The sequence below is a fragment of the Microtus oregoni genome, unplaced genomic scaffold, assembly GCF_018167655.1.
Source record: "Microtus oregoni isolate MIOR12 unplaced genomic scaffold, Mior012 000055F_ref0000237, whole genome shotgun sequence".
NCBI lineage: Eukaryota > Metazoa > Chordata > Mammalia > Rodentia > Cricetidae > Microtus > Microtus oregoni.
In genome coordinates this window covers 13,051,783-13,071,636 of record NW_024543831.1, presented here as the reverse complement: position 1 = coordinate 13,071,636, position 19,854 = coordinate 13,051,783, and the positions used below count along the sequence as shown (strand labels likewise).

Below are 19,854 nucleotides of genomic sequence, written 5' to 3'. Positions count from 1 at the left end.
CTACTAAAACCCTATAAATTGACTGCATTCATCAGATAAGGAGCTAAAACTAGAAAAGAATTGACCAGAATCATAAGTTAGTATTTAGAAGAACTAGAATTCACATCTTGATCTGTCTCACTTTAGAACCTGTTTTCTTCCTAAAATGCTACATAATTAAAGAACACGATATCAAACAAAGGACTAGAGAAGTAACCCAGCAGCAGAATGCTTACTTAGCATGTGTAAGGACCTAGCTTATATCCTGGTGCATGTGTACATGCGCGCGCGCACACACACACACACACACACACACACACACACACACGCGCGCGCGCGCACACATGTATGTATGTATGTTTATATGTATATAATTCTTTTATTTATAGAAATATTTATGTGTAGGGACGCTGTTTTTCTTGTTACTAAGAAAGAGAATTACAGACCAATCTCACTCATGAACATTGATGCAAAAATACTCAACAAAATACTGGCAAATCAAATCCAAAAACACATCAGAAACGTCATCCACCATGATCAAGCCGGCTTCATCCCAGAGATGCAGGAATGGTTCAACATATGAAAATCCGGCAACATAATCCACCATAGAAACAAACTGAAAAATAAAAATCACATGGTAATCTCATTAGATGCCGAAAAAGCTTTTGACAAAATACAACATCCCTTCATGATAAAGGTCTTGGAGAGAGCAGGGATATAAGGAACATACCTAAACATAATAAAGGCAATATACAGCAAGCCAACAGCCAACATCAAACTAAATGGAGAGAAACTCCCAGCAATCCCACAGAAATCAGGAACAAGACAAGGTTGCCCATTCTCCATATCTATTCAGTATAGTTCTTGAGGTCCCAGCTAGAGCAATAAGACACCAAAAGGAGATCAAAGGAATACCAATCGGAAAAGAAGTCAAACTTCCTTTCTTGTTACTGTGATAAAAAGTCAATTAACTGCCACTTAAGCAAGTGCATTTAGCCAAAGTTTGTGACAAGTAGAATTTTTTTCGTCCTTACTCATTTTAGTCTTGTTCAAGTGCCCGAAATACTTCATTCTTCTGAGGCATCTTCCCTCCTGACACACAGTAAACTTACTCTATCCAGCTTGCCCTCCTCTCTGGCAAAGATAACAACTTCTGACTGATAGGATAGATTTTTCTCCCCAGTTTCCTCTAAAAATATATAAGTGAAAATGAACACTCAGTGCCTGCAATTTTCCTACCAAAGTGCCAGGAAGTTTTCTACATGTCCTTGACTAAAGTGATCCTTTCACATACCTACGCATAGTTGTCAAAATGCTGGCAAGTCCCGGTTTCCCCTAAATTCATTTGCTAGCAAAGCTCCTAGAGGAAACACTGCTTTCTGGGAGGACCAGCCTTCTTATCAGCTGAATCTTATGCTCCCTTCACATCCTCAGTGAAAGCCTGTCATGCTCCAGCTGTAACGTAATGCATGGATTTCAGATTCCTGTTTCATTTAGAAAGGAAGCCACTTAAATTGCACATGGTTAGAGTTGCCTAGGAGGGACTAGCACATAGCTCTTGCAGATCAATAAATGATTGTACTCCTTTTTAAGTATGGCTGTGGTAAATGTATCCAGACCTTGGAAAACAGCCAAATAATGGTTTAGCCTTTCTTTTGAGACTCTTTCCCATGGCTATACTATACTATATGTGGACTTGAGGCAACCCAAGCCCTCTGTGTGGCAGACCCCTTACTATTGTGTTTTTAATTTTTTTATAAAAATATCCATGAATCCAAATGACACAGTTGATTTGCTTCATCAATACTAAGATTTGACTGTTTCACAGTTATCCAGAGGCGTGTTAAAACGCACTGCCAGGTTTCTCTCCCAGGGTTTCTATGTTGTTGTTTTCTGATTTTTCCACACAGGGTTTCTGTGAGTAACCTTGGCTGTCCTGGAACTTGCTTTGTAGACTCAGAGATCCACCTGCCTCTGCCTCCTGAGTGCTGAGATTAAAGACATGCGCTGCCGCCGCCGCCGCCGCCACCACCACCACCACTGGCAGCTCCCAGGGTTTCTGATTCACTTGGTCTGAGATATATCCTGACTTTGCATACCCAACAGGCTGGTGTTGTTGGGCCACACTTTAGAATCATTAACTACTGTTTTAATGGTACATAAATAAAGCCGTGATTGGGATACTAAACTGTTCTTAGAAGCAAATTTGAATTTTCTCATTTCACAGTGTCCCAGAGTGAATAGAAAAAGAAGTATTCAATAGGTTATTTTTAGCCTTGTGGAAAGTTTAAAGCATGAATATGTATATTGAAAACTATACTCCATTTGCTTTTTAAATAATTACTTCATTTACTTGGATTGTCATTGATATTTACTTGAAGCAACTTTGAGAGGGAAAACACTACAATCAAATGTCAACATTTGTGTTTCTGGCTTGATGGCAGTGTGATTATTAAATTACCATCCCATGCCTGGGAACACACAGCTAAAAGAAATGAAAATACCCTTTTCCTATAAGTAACTAAAGATGCCCAATCCAAACTGTCTGTAAAGAATGAAGAATGAAAAATACCCTTCTGGTATCTAAACTGCAAGGCCTGAAAGATGAGAGACTTGTAGAGCCTTTCATTGTGGTATTAGACTATTCCCGACATTTGTTTGACTGTTCCAAAGACATAAATTGAATATGTGCCATTAACCTTAGAACAAATAGGGGGAAAGACATTGCTGAAATAATGAACTCAGATGTGACTTCAGCTTTGACTCTCTGGCCCTTCAATGTATAGGGCCATAGTGATACTTATCACACAGAATTAGTTTGAACATTTCATGGGACGAGATAAAATAGGCTGCCTGGGGTCTGGCATATTAGATGTTTAAAAGTGTTAGTAGCTCCTCTGTCCTCACTGTGGTAAGTGTTCCATGCTCAAAATGATAAAGTAGCACAAACACCTAGTGATTAAATTGGCTTCCAGAAATGAAATTGGAACCAGATCTTAAAGGACAAATAAGAAGGTTGAGTATGGCAGCATGTATATGTAATTCCATCAGTCAGGAAGCTAGGGCAGCAAGATTGTGTGTTCAGGGCCAGTCTGCCCCCCCCACACACACACAAAGAGAGATTTTGTCATTTGTCAGCTAGTTAACACTATTGTAGGCAAAAGGAGGAGGAAAGCAAATAGAAGCAGGATGTGTGTGACTAGAAAGGATAATGAATAGTGTGTTAGCAAGCTGAACTCATAGAAGGGAAGAGTAGCGCACCAGAAGCTAGGGCAGTTGGGGAGGGGAGGTGTCATCATAAACTAGGGCAGTGGGGGAGTGGAGGTGTCACCAGAAGCTAGGGCAGTGGGGGAGGGGAGGTGTCATCATAAACTAGGGCAGTGGGGGAGGGGAGGTGTCACCAGAAGCTAGGGCAGTGGGGGAGGGGAGGTGTCACTAGAAGCTTGGGCAGTGGGGGAGGGGAGGTGTCACCAGAAGCTAGGGCATTGGGGGAGGGGAGGTGTCACTAGAAGCTTGGGCAGTGGGGGAGGGAAGGTGTCATCAGAAGCTAGGGCAGTGGGGGAGGGGAGGTGTCATCAGAAGCTAGGGCATTGGGGGAGGGGAGGTGTCACTAGAAGCTTGGGCAGTGGGGGAGGGGAGGTGTCACCAGAAGTTAGGGCATTGGGGGAGGGGAGGTGTCATCAGAAGCTAGGGCAGTGGGGAAGGGGAGGCGGCCTTAGTCCAGGGTACAGCAGGGTTTCCATTAGAAGGAGTTTTGGTGATCCGTTGTGCTACATTATGACAGTAGTGCAGTGTGTGTTTCAGAATTTCTGAAAGAATATATTGTAAGCCTTACCACAAAAAGAGATCAAAATGATACATTAATTAATTTGTTTAATCTATGTTGTATGCATGTATTGGTGTGTGTATATGTGTGTGTGTGTATACCAATTGCACTTCATAAATTATTGTCAAATACAAGAAAAAGCAGAATAGTTCATCAGTTCTTCACATACAGTCCATGTAAGATCCAGTAGACCATGTAAAGATCACTATCTTCACACTGTGCTGTATCTTGGGTCTTAGATCTTTCCAAAGGCCCCTGTGCGAAATCTGAGTGACCAACCCATGTTTCTCCTGGGAGGTGATGAAACCATTAGGTGGAGACCCTTTGAAGAGAACTGAGGCACATGGCTTTAAAGAGAATATTGGGACTCCTGTCTCAGTTTCTCTTTCTCATCCCTGCTCCCTTTTCCCTCCCCCTCCCCTTTCTTACTCCCTTCTCTCAGAAGCAGCTTCCTCTGCATATACCCACCATGATACTGCCAAGTTAGCATGGAATGAAACTGTAAACCGTGATAAATCGTTTCCTCCTTATAAGTTGATTGTCTCAGATTACTTTGTCAGGGACAGGCAGCTAACCACACAGATGCTGAGATATTTTCTTTTTCACTCTGTTGACCTTTGCACTGGCAGAGCAAGAACACATCTGGGTGAAACTACTGCACTGTAACCCAAACAAAGCTGTCACACCAAATTGTGCTAGAAATTTAAAAGAAAAGAAAAAAATCAGTTTTACTTAAGGTTAAGTAGTAAATTTGATTAAATCTCAAGCCTTGATCACATGTGTTTTGTTTTTAACTGTGTGCGGAAAAGGAAGAGCACATGTCCATTTCAGGTGCATACCAAGGCCTAAGGGAACACTTGTAAAATGGGTCGAGTTGATTTTTCAGTTAGGAATTTTAGCCCTTTCTTTTACTGACCATGGAAAGGACATTTGACAAATCAGCACGTATCATTCTCAAGGAGACAACCTATGTTTGTTTGTAATAATAAACTCTCAAGCCAGGGTAGTGGTGGCCCACACCTTCAATCCCAGCACTCCGGAGGCAGTGTGTGTTAGAGGCCAGCCTGGTCTACAGGGTGAGTTCCAGGATAGCCAGGACTATACAGAGGAACCCTGGCTCTAAAAACAAAAAGGCAGAAAGCAAAACAAAACAAAATTCTACTCTGAAAAGTATTTTCAAAAATAAAATGACCCGTTTTCCCCCACGACTTAGACGCAGGTCTTCACTTGAGAAGCCTGTTTCAACACAATAAGCACGTCTAAGACAAAGCTCTTCATTTTCCCCTACAGACATGCTCTGTCCCACGTCTTTCCTTCTTGTAAATGGCCTGCTGCCCATCCATTTGCTTGTGCCAGAAAACTGAGTCATATTTGATTCTTTTCATGCCCTTTCTCTAAGAACTCAAAATATTAAGTCCTGTCAACTAAACTTCCAAAATAAGCACCACATCTACCTCTCGTTTTTGCATCTACCGGTCTGCCTTGCAGCATCTTTCACCTCGTTCTCTGAAGCACTTTTGCTAATTCTCCTGACCCTCTGTCTCTAGACAGTCCAGCACTCCTAAAGGCCCAGCCCCGTTGTTCATCCACAGTAAAGGAGTAATGCCAGCTTAGTCTGTCTCCTGTTTCTCCTTCCTTGTTCATACTCGCTCAGGACCTTAGCTGTCTGTGTCTCAGACATGATGAGTGTGACCCTTTGGTGGGCCCCGTCATCAGAGGATAGTCCACCCTGTGGGTTGTGGTATACCTTGACTGAGTTTATAAGGGCGCAGCAGGGACAAAGAGGTTCTCTCATAGGACACAGCTGACTCTGTCTGGAGACATTGTTTGGTTATCACAGTCGGGAAGACAGGAAATACTGGAGTGACCCTACTGTGTGCATTGTTCTCCACAACAGGAAGAATTATCTTACTCAAAAAATGTCAGCAGTGCCACTTTTGAGAAACAGGGCTTAGAAATGGCCCATAATAAATACTCTGTAAGCCTTGGCTACTATTATTACAATTGTTGCTGTTATGAGAATAAGCCTGCCTCATAGTGACATTGTTAGATGTGTATTTAAGCACTGTACCTAGCACTCAGTAAATGTGGAGGTAATTACTATGAGGCAGACAGATATCTGTAAACAGTCTATCCAAGAGCATCTTCTACTTGAAGAAATACTTTTGCAATCTAAATAATTGCTTTTTTGGCTTTTTTAGGGTTTTTCAAAATAGAACACATCTATAATCATTATAACTTTATATTTCTTTTTTTAATTTATCCAATATTTTATTAGTTTTTTTAATTAACATACCAATGGATTTTATTATGATGTTTTCATACAGCTTGCTTTTGTTGGTCCTCATCCCCAACACTCCTTCCCCACCCCCTGCTCTCAAGCTGGTCCCCCTCCTTCCCACAGTGGTCCCTCTCCTACATTTTTGTCACACACCTTCTAGTGCCCTCTTTTTCCTCTCCCCTCTTAACAGCTTTTGCCACACCCCCACGGCCTTGTTTCTCATTCCATGAACTACGTTACCTCACCTCCTTCTATTTCAATTAAAGCAATTTTCCTTTCAAAGCACGCTTACAATCAGGCATTCACTGGATCTGTACAATGTGCTTGCACCCTTGCCTTATGGTGGAAAGAACATGGACATCAGAACTGGACAACATGGCTTCACATTGCCACATTGCCACCTCTGTACTCAACAGAATCAGACCATTTGCTTCCTCCAGCCTCAGTTTCCCTCTCTGTGAAATGGGAGGAATGGCTAATATGTCTTGACACTTTGGTGAGTTGAATGGAAAGTGCACAGCACACACAGCACCGGGTAGAAGTCTGTCCCTGTTCCGAGAGGTCATAGGTCTCAGGAAACACTCATTCCCTCATCGCATCTGTTACGTGTACAAGCTCCTCTCCCTGCTCTGACTCACAGAGCAGAGGAAGATAAGAGTGGGGGGAGAGGCCTTTCCTGTGCTTCTGGGTGTGGGACAGTCCAGGATACCTACTTCTCCCTAGGCTGTGTCCTTGGTGAGAGCTGGGCTTTCTAAGAGCTTGTCTTTTCAGAAAATGTCTGTCTCTTTCTCACCGCATTCTTCAAAAGCAAACCAAGGCTGAAATGGGGGTGCCGAGTAATTTCTATAGTCAGTGAGAATGGCAACCTAATTATCTGCTGTTGATCTGCACAGATGCCATTCTGACTTTGTACTTCACAGGACTTTAAAACTGTAACTTTTCTGAAGGTCACAGTGACTTTCAGTGGCCTGTGTTCTTCCCTGCTTTGCTGGCATGCAAGCCCGTGCCTTGAAAACACTTTAAATGGCTATCCCATCTGTTTTTACTTTTTTATTTTTTTAAATGACCCTGTGCAGTGTCCAAAAAAAAAAATGAGAGCCTATTTCAAGCCCTTGCACCTAGCTGCAATATCCTGTGTGCACACAGGAACTCCTTGTGTTTGGCCACACTCTGTTAGACAGTAGCAAGACCTCATCCTATCTCAGTTAAAGGTTAATCTTGGTTCAGGATAAGAAGTTTGACGGTTTCAAAGGCTATGGAGGCTTAGTGCAAAATTGGACCTACTAGATAGTGATCAACAGATATGTTTTCCCACCTGAGAATGCCAGTAATTGGGAAATGTGGCAAAATCAGGTTGATGGCTTGGAAGCCAACGTAGGATTAAAAAATGTCACCATGGTGGGGAGTCCTACAGGTGGAGATACAAGAAGAAATAGTTGGGTTTCCCCCTCTTTCCTCCTTACAGATCTTAAAGGTGTGGGTCATGCATGATGGCTGTCCTTGATTAACGGTTGATGCTGGTCCCACGTCTACAAAGACCATTGTCCCTCGCAACCTTAGAAATAAACAGCTCAGGAAACCAGAAACAGAACATGAAACATTTCTTCTGGTGTTCAGTTTTTAGGAAAAAGAGTCTTTAGAAAGTACATTAATTTATTGGTTGTTTTGAGCACATAGAGACAGGTATACGTGCTGAAGAAGCTGACCAGTAAAATGTAAAATGCTGCTTGCTCCGAGAGATAGACAGTCTCTGTAGAATTCTGATTTCATTTACTACCCCTTCTGAAGCTGAACAAAGGTGGTTGAATTTGAAACTTAAAGTTGAACTAAAATTATGGAAATATTTATATGCAGAAAGGCCTTTAATCTGTTCTGATGAGAAATTTGATTTGCCTTTTAAAAGGTACAGTCAGACATTTAACAAATTTTTACAAAAATATGTCTTGAACAAATTTTCCAGGAAAAAGATTATTTCATTTGATGCTATAATGATTAATCCTACCACCTGGGTAAAGCAAGCAAGCTTTCACATGGGAGATTGTTTCTATAACTTCGAATTATGTATGAATATTGCAGACTGGTGAGATCTAACCGTCACAGGATTTATTTAGATAACACAAATCTGTAGCAATATGTCTGTTTCTTTTGAACACCTTATATTCATCCTGCAAATTCAGAAGAATAATCTGTAGCAAATATGACAGTTTTTAAGTGTTGGGTCAAACATACCAAATTACAATGTAAAACTAGGCTTTAATGAAAAGTTGGCTAAAGATTTTAAGAACAGCCACCCCTCAGAATCTGCTGGGGTTTGGTTACATGATTTTCTTGGATATCAAAACAAAATCCTTGAATGCCTAAGTCTTTCTGTAAAATGATGTAGAGTTTACTCTATATATAACCTCTTGAAGACATTTTTGTCTTTTTTGTTTGTTTGTTTGTTTGTTTGTTTTTGAGACAGAATCTGGCCACACGGCCTAGGTGAACCTTACACTCACCACGTAAGTCACTCTGGTCTTGAACTCTCAGTTCAAGTCCTGCTGCTTCAGTGTTCTGAATGCTGGTCTTACAGAAGTGTGCCACCATGCTCTTTATAGACTTTAAATGGTTTCTCGATCACTAATCTTAACCTAGTTCGATGTAAATGCTGTGTGACTAATAATTTTCTGTTTTGTTTGGGGAATAATGAGAAGAAAGTAAGGTGTCTAAGTTTGGTATTTGATTCAGTTCCCCCTTCCCCCCGAATGTTTTCTATCAGAGGCTATAGGACCGGGGAGCTGTGCAGTCAGATGCGTATCGTCTTCCATTATGAAGATAGAATGGTTGCTGACAGTGACACAGAGGCTAAGCCACTTTGACAGAACCTGAAGATTAAGGAGTTAGATATCATTACCATAGTTATTACAGACTTCCCACCTTCTGTTACAGGACTGGAAACTCTTTCAAAGGAATTTAAATAGCAGAAATATAAAAGGCTCCAACTTCTTCATGGGCCATTCATTACTTAAACATAGTTTTGTTTTATAAAATAAGATGAAATTTACTTACCTTGAAAAACTACCTCATTGGTCAGTATTTTACTGTTTCAACCCTTGTTAGCATTTAGTAACTGAGTCTCAAATAATATTCCTTATGATTTTCATTTTGTAGAATTTTTTTCCTTGTCTCTTGAATGAAATGGGAGAAGTTTCATCATCTCTGTTATCTCCTTCCTCGAGGTACCATTTGTTCAGAAGATCAAAGAGACAGGAAAACAAACATCAGCTTCTAATTTCCACACACGTTGTCCATCACCTCGAACATCTCCCAGTAAAATGTCGGAGAGGCATTTTGTTATGAGATAAAGTCTGTATATATCACTTTAGATTTGAGATGATTTTCTGATTATTTGGATCATTTTTTTTTCTTAAAAAATGATCTAAATTCCTTTATAGAATTCATGTGCCCACTCGGAGACCAGGAGGAGGGCTTTCTCTCTTCTTTCCTGGCTAGTTTGTCTTTGTCTTGTTCATACTCGGGGTGAGTAGCTTCTGCCTCCCACTGTCTCCAGTCTTTTTCATCTTTTAGTCTTCTGTCGCAGCCCGCACTTCAACTCTTAGAACCTCCCTTTTTGCCTCTCTCTTACTATTTTAATAACACAGAAAGCTGTTCTTCTGTCAAGCATTAAGACATTACATATCATTGATGCGCTTCTTAAAGTCTTTATTACTTTTTAAGACTGTCACTGTAAATGCAGATTAAACATTTCTGCATCCATTTGCAAATTCATAACATTCTTGCATATTTTTATAGCTGATAATTACTTGAACTGGAAACCTAGTATACGAGTGCATGCATTTAAAAAAGTGTCTGTGAAAACTAACCTGGAATGTAGGCTGGGCTACCCTGGTCCTCAAGGAGTTAATAAATCTGGCTTTCACTTGCTTAGCGCCCCAAAGGTAATTTGGCACATTTCCAAGGCCAAACCCCTATAGTAAAGGTCAAGGTGCAGCTGGTGTTGCTGAAGTACAGGATCCCAGTGTCTTGGCACAGCGTGTACAGCTCAGTGGCCTCGGCTCTGCTGGCTTCAGAGCATGGCTAAGAGACTTGAAGAGGCCCTGTGAAAGTGCCCTGCAATGGGGAGTTGTATGAGTGAGTACAGTGGGTGAGTCTTTGGTGTTTCTTGCTTTTTAGTGTCCATGTTTTGTTTGTCCACACTCCTAGAGCAAAGTTCCGTCTTATGTTTGTGGAAGAGATCAGGGATTCCAGCGGTTAGAGAAATTTGCTCTTATAGTTGTGTTCACAGTAGCTGATCCCCAGCACCAAGGTAGAAAAGCAGCCTTGGCAAGCCTACAGCCACAACCAGAACTCTGGATGAAGCACATTTGGCCTAAACAGTGAGCTCCAAGTTCAGAAAAGATAGAATGGAGAGCAGTAGAAGAAAACCAGCTGACGTCAACCTCTGGCCTCCCTAGACACCTGCACAAGCCAGCGCATGCACACACACCTGTGTGCAGTATGTAAATAAACTAACTTCAGGAAAGGAAAAGGACCAAGAGGAAGTTCAGAGCTTGTTTGACATTGAATCCAGGACCTAGAGAGTGCTAGAAAATCACTCGCCCACAAGGTGTCCTCAGCCCTTTTAAACTTCTGTTATTCTGAGACAGTCTTGCTCAGTTGCTCTGGCTAGCCTTGTGTCACACTGGAGCCCAGACAGGCCTTGAATTGGAATCCTTTTGTTCTAGTCTCAGAAATAACTGAGGTTACAGACCTGCACCACCAAACAAAGGGGGCAGCCAGTCCAAGAGCTTTCCTCTATCTCCCCAGTGCTGGGGTTACAGGCACAGGCCACCTGTGTCCAGCTTTTCATGAGTTCTGGGGATCTGAATGCGTGGCCTTTCCTTGCACAGTAAGTACTTTACCAACCGAGTAGACTCTCCAGCCCCTAAGCTTCTGTAAGGGATTTTTATTTGTGTGTCATTAGGACATACATCAACTGCAGACAAGGGAGTAATCTGAAGGAATATCTTCCTACCATTCTTTATTATAAAAATTACACATGTGTCAGTATAGCAACATGAGACTTGAAATCTGCTGGCTACACAGCTTCAGAAATGCTCTTTCTAAGCCAGCAGAGCCAGGGGTCCCTCTTTATATCAGCAGTGTGCAGTGAACTGGAAGTTCCATTATGGGCTCTAGCTCCTGGGGACAGGAGAGCCGGGAACGAATTTCTCCAGCAGCAGTCAGCAGGGCAGTCTGTGTAAAAATGCTGCCTCTCCTCAATGGGCTGGCTGCCTTAGTCATCAGTGCAGAAACAAGGCCTTCCACACAAAACTGGTTTCTCGTGACATGGATACCATGAGGAGGCAGTAACAAGGGAGCTCAGCTTCCATGGCTCAGTAAAGACAAAGTGAAGTGACACTTCCAAGACACTCTCAGGCGCCACTTCACGTCAAGCCTGGATATTACCGAGTAGTTATGCACATACTTAAAGAGAAAGAGAATATTCTCTGCTAGGCAGAAGTTAATAGAAACGACTTCTGATTTCAAGGCAGCACATATAAAGTGACTAAAAAATATCCCTCCTTCGAGAGGAAAAATGTTAAAGCTTCAACATTGTGCTTCTGCAGTCAGGTTATTAGTTCCCTAGAAGGACAGCCAGTATGGCCAGTCGATGAGCTCCAGGCTCAGTGAGAAACTCTGTCTCAAGAAGGAAGAGAAGTAATTGAGGACCCTCAGTGGCATCCTTTTTCCCGACCGCACACACCCATACATGTAGCACTCCCCTCAAAAGTTCCTATCCTGTGTCTCTTGCCCAGAAAGACGTCAGGGAGGATATGGTAAAGGGATGATAGTCTCAGAGTGCTTCTCAGACCCTGAGGCCTTCAAAGACACCTGATCTGAGTGTATCTCATTGGCCAGCCATTTTCTGCTCCAGCAATTAGTGACCATCTGATCCCCTTGGACTTCATGGCCGCAGAACTGACATAGTTTAGGTAGTTTGGGGAGAGGGAAGAGTTAGCCAAAAGTAAGTGAGCTGGCCGTGGCTGAAAAGAAAACAAGTAGTCTTTCACTGAGCTGTGACCAGCAGGATGCTTCAGAATCGTTTTCATTAATGAGATTTAAGCTTTCTTCTCCATTTGACTTCCCTCCTGCACCCATGGAGATGAGAACTGATGCTTTTGTCTGCCTGGCGTTAACTTACCAAAAACAGTTACACCCTTATTTGCATGGTATAATCACAATTTTATTCCTAATTCTTTCTACATAGCTCAGTAAATACTTTAACATAGCAAATACTATGTAGTAAGTAAAGTAAATAAACTGTGGTGCTTGCTATAGTAGTAGAGTACTATTAAGTAATATAATAAATATAGTAAATATACCAGCTGATTTCCTGAATTCCTGAGTGTTTCTCTTTAACCAGTTAAGGATTCTTATTACTATCTTCTTAATACCTCTTCTCTTTAAAAAAAAATAGATTTAGTATTTATCTAGACTTCCATCTAATTGTTCTATTCCTTGCCTATTAATTCTCCAGCTCTATTTGAGGGTACCCTACCTCCACTAGTACATGAATCAAGGTCAAGCATCAAAATACTTGGTCTCTGCTCAGCTGGTGACCCACTGTTATGGTTGTAGAATGGGAAATGCATCTTCCATAAATCTCATTTTTAAATTTCTTACTTATTATTTTTTCTGTTTTCCAGGATAGCTAAATCCTGGAACTAGCTCTGGCCTAGAACTCACAGTGACCTACCTGACTCTCCCTCCCAAGTGCTGGGATTGAAGGCGTGTGCCACCATCTCCTACCCTATAAATGTAAATTTTAACAGAACTTTTGAATTCTAATTTGATGAGCTGTCTGATTTCGTTTCAGTCACGTGACCCATGAAGTGGCAGAGGAATTTTCTCCTCAGGATCCAAAACCTCTGACTTTGAAGCAAGATGGCACTTCCGTCACACCAGCTTCGCCCCCGCCTGACCTGGAAAGGGAAGAAGAAAAAGATGACACTGCGGATCCTATAGATCTGAACTCCTGCAGCGCAACATATAGCAACCTAGGTAAGTCGGAATATTATATAGACAGTATTTGTACTTGCCTTTCTGTGTGCTGGCTACAAGTTATATTTCCCTGGAGGGCCGGGTGATGGTGGCGCATGCCTTTAATCCCAGCACTTGGGAGGCAGAAACAGGAGGATCTCTGTGAGTTCGAGACCAGCCTGGTCTACAGAGCTAATTCCAGGACAGGCTCCAAAGCCACAGAGAAACCCTGTCTCGAAAAACCAAAAAAAAAAAAAAAAAAAAAAAAAAAAAAAAATTTTTCCCTGGAGGATCGAAACTTGTACCATTGGCACTATGAATTTACATTTACTTCAAAAAATAATATTCGAATTTTCACGAGACTTATTTTAAATTCCTGCTTCCATGAGCATGTGCTAGAGATGCTGATGTGGGCCCTGCCTTGAAGGGAAAGAAAGGAACTTGAATTCAGTATAATATGATAAATACAATTGTGCAAACACGCATGGAATATTTTTGGTGTACACAAAGAAGGGTGTCAAAAGAAATCATTCCTGAGCTGACTTAACTTGTCAGAGGGCAGAAAGAGTGTTCCAAACAAGCAATAAGTGAACAAAACTGTGGAAATACAGAATGGCCTGGTGCCACAGCCATTCAAAGTCCGGCAATGTGGAGCGTTAGGTATGATGTATTTCAGGTTAAAATCTCTGACCTTTTGTTATATGTGATGGTGACCCAGCAAAGGGCTTCAAGAAGACAGATGACGTTTATAATTTAAAATGGGTACACATAGGCTATGGTATTTGGTAACAGGTACTCTAACTGCAGGACGACAAAAGAGGATGAGAAAAGGGAGAGAGGACAGCGGACACATCGGAGGGGTATTTTAGGTAGGATAATGTGAAGAGCAGAATCTCTGACTAGAAGTATGAGCACTGCCATTGGAGGCGTTGCAGAGGCTAAGAGCTGTGCCACAGGCCTACTATAGTGGAAAGTGTGCAAGGGGGGTTACACAGAATTGCTTCAGAATTGTTACAAAACTTCCTCAGTTCTCTTTCCTCACCGTCTTTCTGGAATTCCCAGTGACTTCTGAATTTTCTCCCTCCCTTGAGTTTCTTCCCTTCTGAAAAGGAAAGCCTGGAGCAGAATAAGTTTTTTGGGGTTCTGTTTTTGTTTTTGTGCCTATGTCCTGTGGGTAAGAAGAGGTGAGCAGATGGACCATCTGCAGTGTAGTGTGCCCGCGGGATTCTAATGGACCGCTCACCCTGGTTGGAAACCACTGGAGTTTGTCTCTCAAGGACCTTGTTTCTCATCCCTCTTCCTTTTCCTCCGCTGTGTTGTTTTAAGGGAAAAGGATACCAGTATCAGCTAGTATACTTGAAAACTGAAAATGATAGATTTCTTAATTAGCAAGTCCAAAAGATTGAAGCGATACATGGGAGAAACGCTCTAATCTCCTCTTGGGAGACTCAGTCAGAACGGCCCTCAAGTGGTTGAAAGTATATTCTACACGGAAAAGACTTCTGACTTCAGTTCCAATAGATATATTGTTGAGTGGCTTTTCAGACTTTTCTCATTCTTTTATATTTCAGGAGTACATATTAAGATGAAGTTTTTACTTACTTTGCGCTCTAAAATAGCATATCAGGAATTACATATTGAAGATATTTTTGCTATTCCAAAATTTCTCTTATGACAGCCTCAGTGTACTGTATCACTTTAGGAATTGATAGCATACAGCATCATTTCTTAAAGTTTTCCATTACCAAATGGGTGTGGTGGCTGACACCCATAATCCAGCACTTGGGGGCCTCAGCCAGGAGAACTGTGACTTTGAGACTAACCTGGGCTTTATAAGACTGTCTCAAAAAGAGAAAGGACGAGTGAGGCATGGTGGCACATGCCTTAATCCCAGCACTTGGTAAATAGAGGTGGAAGATCCAGACTTCAGTATCGTCCTCAGCTACAGAGTAGAGTAAGCTTGAGGCCAGGCTGCTCTACATGAGACCCTGCCACAAAAAAACAAAAAATAACAACAACAACAACAACAAATCTCATTTTTTAAAAGATTTTCTTTTATTTGCATTACTGTTTTGTCTACATTCATGCCTATGTAGGGGTGTCAGATCCCCTGGAACTATAGTTACAAATAGTTGTGAACTGCCATGTGGGTGTTGGGAATTGAATCCAGGTCCCCTAGAAGAACAGCCAGTGCTTTTAACCAATGAGCCACTATCCCTCCAGCCCCTTTATTTAAAACACACACACACACCAACTTTAAGTTTTATTATTTTCCCCATTGTTAGACGAGGAAAGGAAGGCAGGGGAGTTTGGACCAAGTTAGAGCCCAGAGAGCCGTAGGTACTCATGACTCTGATACCCTCAGTCACTATATTCTTGTAAAGCACCGGAGGGCTGGGACTTCAGTTGGGTTCTTCTCTCTCTCTCTCTCTCTCTCTCTCTCTCTCTCTCTCGCAGGATTTCTCTGTGTAGCCCTGGCTGTCCTAGATTTCGCTCTGTAGACCAAGCTGACCTCGAACTCAGAGTCTGCCTGCCTCCGCCACTAGGATTAAAGGTGTGTAGCACTAGGAGGAGGAGGAAAACGGATGAATTTCTTTCCTATGTCATAGGATATGATGCCTATGTTATCCAGTCTTCCTTTGGGATTTTTGTTGTTCTTATTTTTATTTAAAAAAAGAAAAAGAAAAGAAAAAACTTGCAAGTAAAAAACATTACACACCAAAACTAACCAGACCCAACTCTAATAATCTCATTGGACTTAGCATAGTCATTCTGAAGCCATCGAGCTTCTGGTGGGTTTTATACTTTAACTATCAAATATACTTTTATGCACTTATCAAGTACTGAAAAGTGAAAAATCCAAAACCAAGTTAGAACTAGAAAAATAACTAGCTTTCACCCTTCTTTAAGTGCTTAAGTGACTGTGCTTGTCTTTGTATGGTTTGATACGTGATTAATTTTTCTGCCTTGGAAGAGTAATAGTTAAGGTTGGTTCAGTCAGTTCTAGATGCTGAGGATTTGGGTTTATTGCTCTTTCCCTGGTGTAACAAGTATGTAGGTGGCATTTGGAGCCTTTTTGTTTTTAAAGACATTCAGCAAATCATCTTCTTGCAGTTTTAAACTGCCCCTGTGGGTAATTTTTTGTGATTTAAAGCTCCAGTAACTTTTTATTTTTAATGATACCGTTGAGCTTTACGTGGTGACCCGCACCAGTAATCCTGACACTTGAGGGATAGACAGGAGATCAGTAATTCAAGGCCAGTCTGGGAAACATGGGGCCATATCTTACAAACAAATCCAGGAAAGGGAGCAGGGAAGATAGCTAAGTGGGCAAGAGCACTGGCTGTGCAAACGTTGACCCTAGTTTAAATCCCCAGTGCCCACATAACAAACCAAGTTGGGCAACACATGCCTATCACCCCAGATCTTTTTTTTTTTTTAAAAAATTCTCATTTCACATACCAATCCCAGTTCCCACTCCCTCCCCTCTTCCCAATCCTCCCTTCTTCCCTGCACCCCACCCCTCATCCACTTCTAAGAGAGGGTAAGGCTTCCCACGGGGAGTCAACAAAGTCAGACACATCACTTTGAGGCAGGACCAAGGCCCTCCCCACTATATCTAGGCTGAGTGAGGCATCCCTCCAACGAGAATGGGCTTCAAAAAAGCCAGTTCAGGCACTAGAGATAAGTCCTGGTCCCACTGTCAGTGGCCCCACAGACTGCCCCAGCCTCACAATTGTCACCCACATTCAGAGGGCCTAGTTTCATCCTAGTTTCCCCTACTAGCTCAAGTCAGGTGTTTCAGTGGGTGTCCCCATCATGGTCTTGACCCCTTTGCTCGTATTATTGCTCCTCCCTCTCTTTAACTGAAGTCTGGGTGCTCGGCCCATTGCTTAGCTATATATCTCTGCATCTGCTCCCATCAGTTGCTGGATGAAGATTCCATGATGTCAATTAAGGTAGTCCTCTATCTGATTACAGGGTAAGGCCAGTTAAGGCACCCTGTCCAATATTGCTTAAGGTCTTAGCTGGAGTCATCCTTGTGGATTCCGGGGAATTTCTCTAGTGCCAGGTTTCTTGCTAGCTCCATAATGGCTCCCTTTAAGATATCTCTTTCCTTGCCCTTCCTCTTGGCCCTTCCAGTTCCCTCGTGTTCTCCTCTCTCCCTCTCCTGTTCCTTCTCCCCTTCCACCACCACCCCCCGACACTCCCAATTTTTCTAGGAGATCTTGTCTATTTTCCTAGGGGGATCCATGTACGTCTCTCTTAGGGTTCTTGTTACCTAGCTTCTCTGGGGTCATGACCTATAGGCTCCTTATGTCTAATATCTACTTATGAGTGAGTACATACTGTGTTTGTCTTTCTGCGTCTGGGATATTTCACTGAGGATGTCTTTTTCTAGCTCCATCCATTTGCATGCAAATTTCAAGATGTCATTGTTTTTGTTTTTGTTTTTTACTGCTGAGTAGTACTCCATTGTGTAAATGTGCCATATTTTCTTTATCCATTCTTCGGTTGAGGGACATCTAGGTTGCTTCCAGGTTCTGGCTATTATTAATAATGCTGCTATGAACACAGTTGAGCGAATGTCCTTGTGGTATGAGTGTGCATCCTTTGGGTATATGCCCAAAAGTGATATTGCTGGGTCTTGAGATGGATTGAATCCCAATTTTCTGAGAAACTGCCCTACTAATTTCCAAGTACAAGTTTGCACTCAACTCAAACAAATCAGTAGCCTATACTATATACAAATGCTAAGAGGGCTGAGAATGACCTCAGAGAAATATCATTCTTTAAAATAGCCACAAATAACATAAAATATCTGGGGTAACACTAACCAAAGATCTGTATGACAAGAACTTTAAGTCTTTGAATAAAGAAATTACGGAAGATGGAAAATGGAAAGATCTCCCATGCTCTTGGATAGGTAGGATCAACATAATAAAAATGGCAATCTTACCAAAAGCAATGTACAGATTCAATGCATTGCCCATCGAAATCCCAACACAATTCTTCACAGACCTCAAAAGTAGCCCCAGTTCTATTGGAATAGGGACAGGAAGCTTCCTGGAGCTTGCTGGCTGCCAGCGTAGCCCCAGGTTTGTGAGAGACCCTGTCTCAGGGGAATAAAGTAGTACGTCACTCTGCATGGTGATCACATGGACTACAGGATGAGCTGGCCTTCACCAGTGGATTTTACAGCATGTCTGCACCCAAAACTATTTCCCAAAAAAGTAATCGAATGCCTCATTTTATTAAACCTTAGACATTTTCCTGTTTCTTGTGTCTTGAAATGTCTTGAAGAAGGATAACTGGTTGTCTTTTATGTGGGCGTGTCTGACTATTATCTTGCTAGAATCAGAAGTGTGTAAGAAGTTCTATTCTGTTGAAACCCAGCTGATAATTTTAGGTCTTCTTCGTTCACTTTGTAACTAAGTACTCTGTACATTGCTTTTTTAAAAGCTCAATCAAGTCTCCCTTTACTCCACATATTTTTTTGGTTGCTCCTCTTTTTGTATCCCTACAGCCTAGCACATTATCTAAAACACACAGGAGGTGCTAAGAATGTGTCTGAATGAGCTAAAAATGACTGCAATGTTTGACTTTTGAAGATTCCTAGATGAAAGAAGTCTGACTGTTTACAGGAAAGTTCATGTAAGAGATTTTCAAGTCATAGTTTATATGCTCTATTAATCTGGCTTGTTTTTTTCTAATATTGGACTTGCATAAGTTTCCTAACTAAGGAGCTATATGAATTTTGCCTTCATTATAAGGATCTCCATAAGAACCTGTCCACATTACTCACTTTAGTCACTTAGAGCAAATCCTTAAAGCTGCACCCTTCAAACACCAACGCAAAACATCTAAAAGCATTCTGCCTGCGGTACATTGCTGTCAGTGTTAAAGGTAAGAGTGGCTAACCATAAACGAATGGCATTCTTTATATTGCTGGTCTTGATGTTGTGGTTATAGTGTGTGCCATTCAAAATGCCAGCTCTTAAGGCATTCTGAAGAGTACCTTACAATGCATATTTACTTGATAAACAGTTATTGGGCAGGTATCACTCCATACACTATTTTGTTAATTATTTAAACCAAAGATTAAAGTATTGCAGTTAAGGACTGATTCATCAGATTAAGGCACTTGCCACCAAACCAGACAACCTGAGTTAAGTCCCTGGATCCGCCATGGTGGAAGGAGAGAACCAGCTATCCAAAGTTGTTGTCTGAGCCCCAAACTTGTGCATATGTGTGTGTGTGTGTGTGCGTGCACACAATAAATAAATGAATGAATTAATGAATAAATAAATGTGATAAACTATTTTTAAAAGAATTGCAGTTAAGATTATCTGGAACTAAAAAAAAAGCTGAAGTTGACAGTTTTGAACGTTTGTTTGAGCATTTGTTATATCCCTTTGTAATTATTTCTATTAAAAGAAATCGTGTATTTTTGTTCCTAAGTTAGTTGCATTCATATTTGAAAATAGTTTACCATATCTGAGACTTAGTTAAAAGAGTACAGTATTCAAATTACACAGATAACTTACCCCTAAATAAATGACCTGTGGCTTGAGGGAGGTTTTCCGCGGAGGCTGTGTAAACTGCGGCCTGTCAGCTGCTCAGCTGCTGGCATTCTTTAAAGTGCTCTGTCTATTTGAGGATGCACGCAAGTGGCTGAGGTCAGCCGGTCTTATTGTTCGACATGAAGTTGTTGTACCCCGTGGTTTGCTGGTTGTTGCTTACA

At 41.6% G+C, this 19,854-nt stretch overlaps 1 protein-coding gene across 3 annotated transcripts in view; it reads left to right on the top strand.

The window, feature by feature from the left end:
• Peak1 (pseudopodium enriched atypical kinase 1) overlaps window positions 1–19,854 on the top strand; it is a 210,502-nt gene that overhangs the window by 157,343 nt on the left and 33,305 nt on the right. For all 3 annotated transcript variants that reach the window (XM_041638336.1, XM_041638337.1, XM_041638338.1), the window contains one exon: window positions 12,946–13,130. In XM_041638336.1, the coding sequence (XP_041494270.1) occupies window positions 12,946–13,130 (185 nt within the window). The remainder of the gene's footprint in view (window positions 1–12,945; window positions 13,131–19,854) is intronic.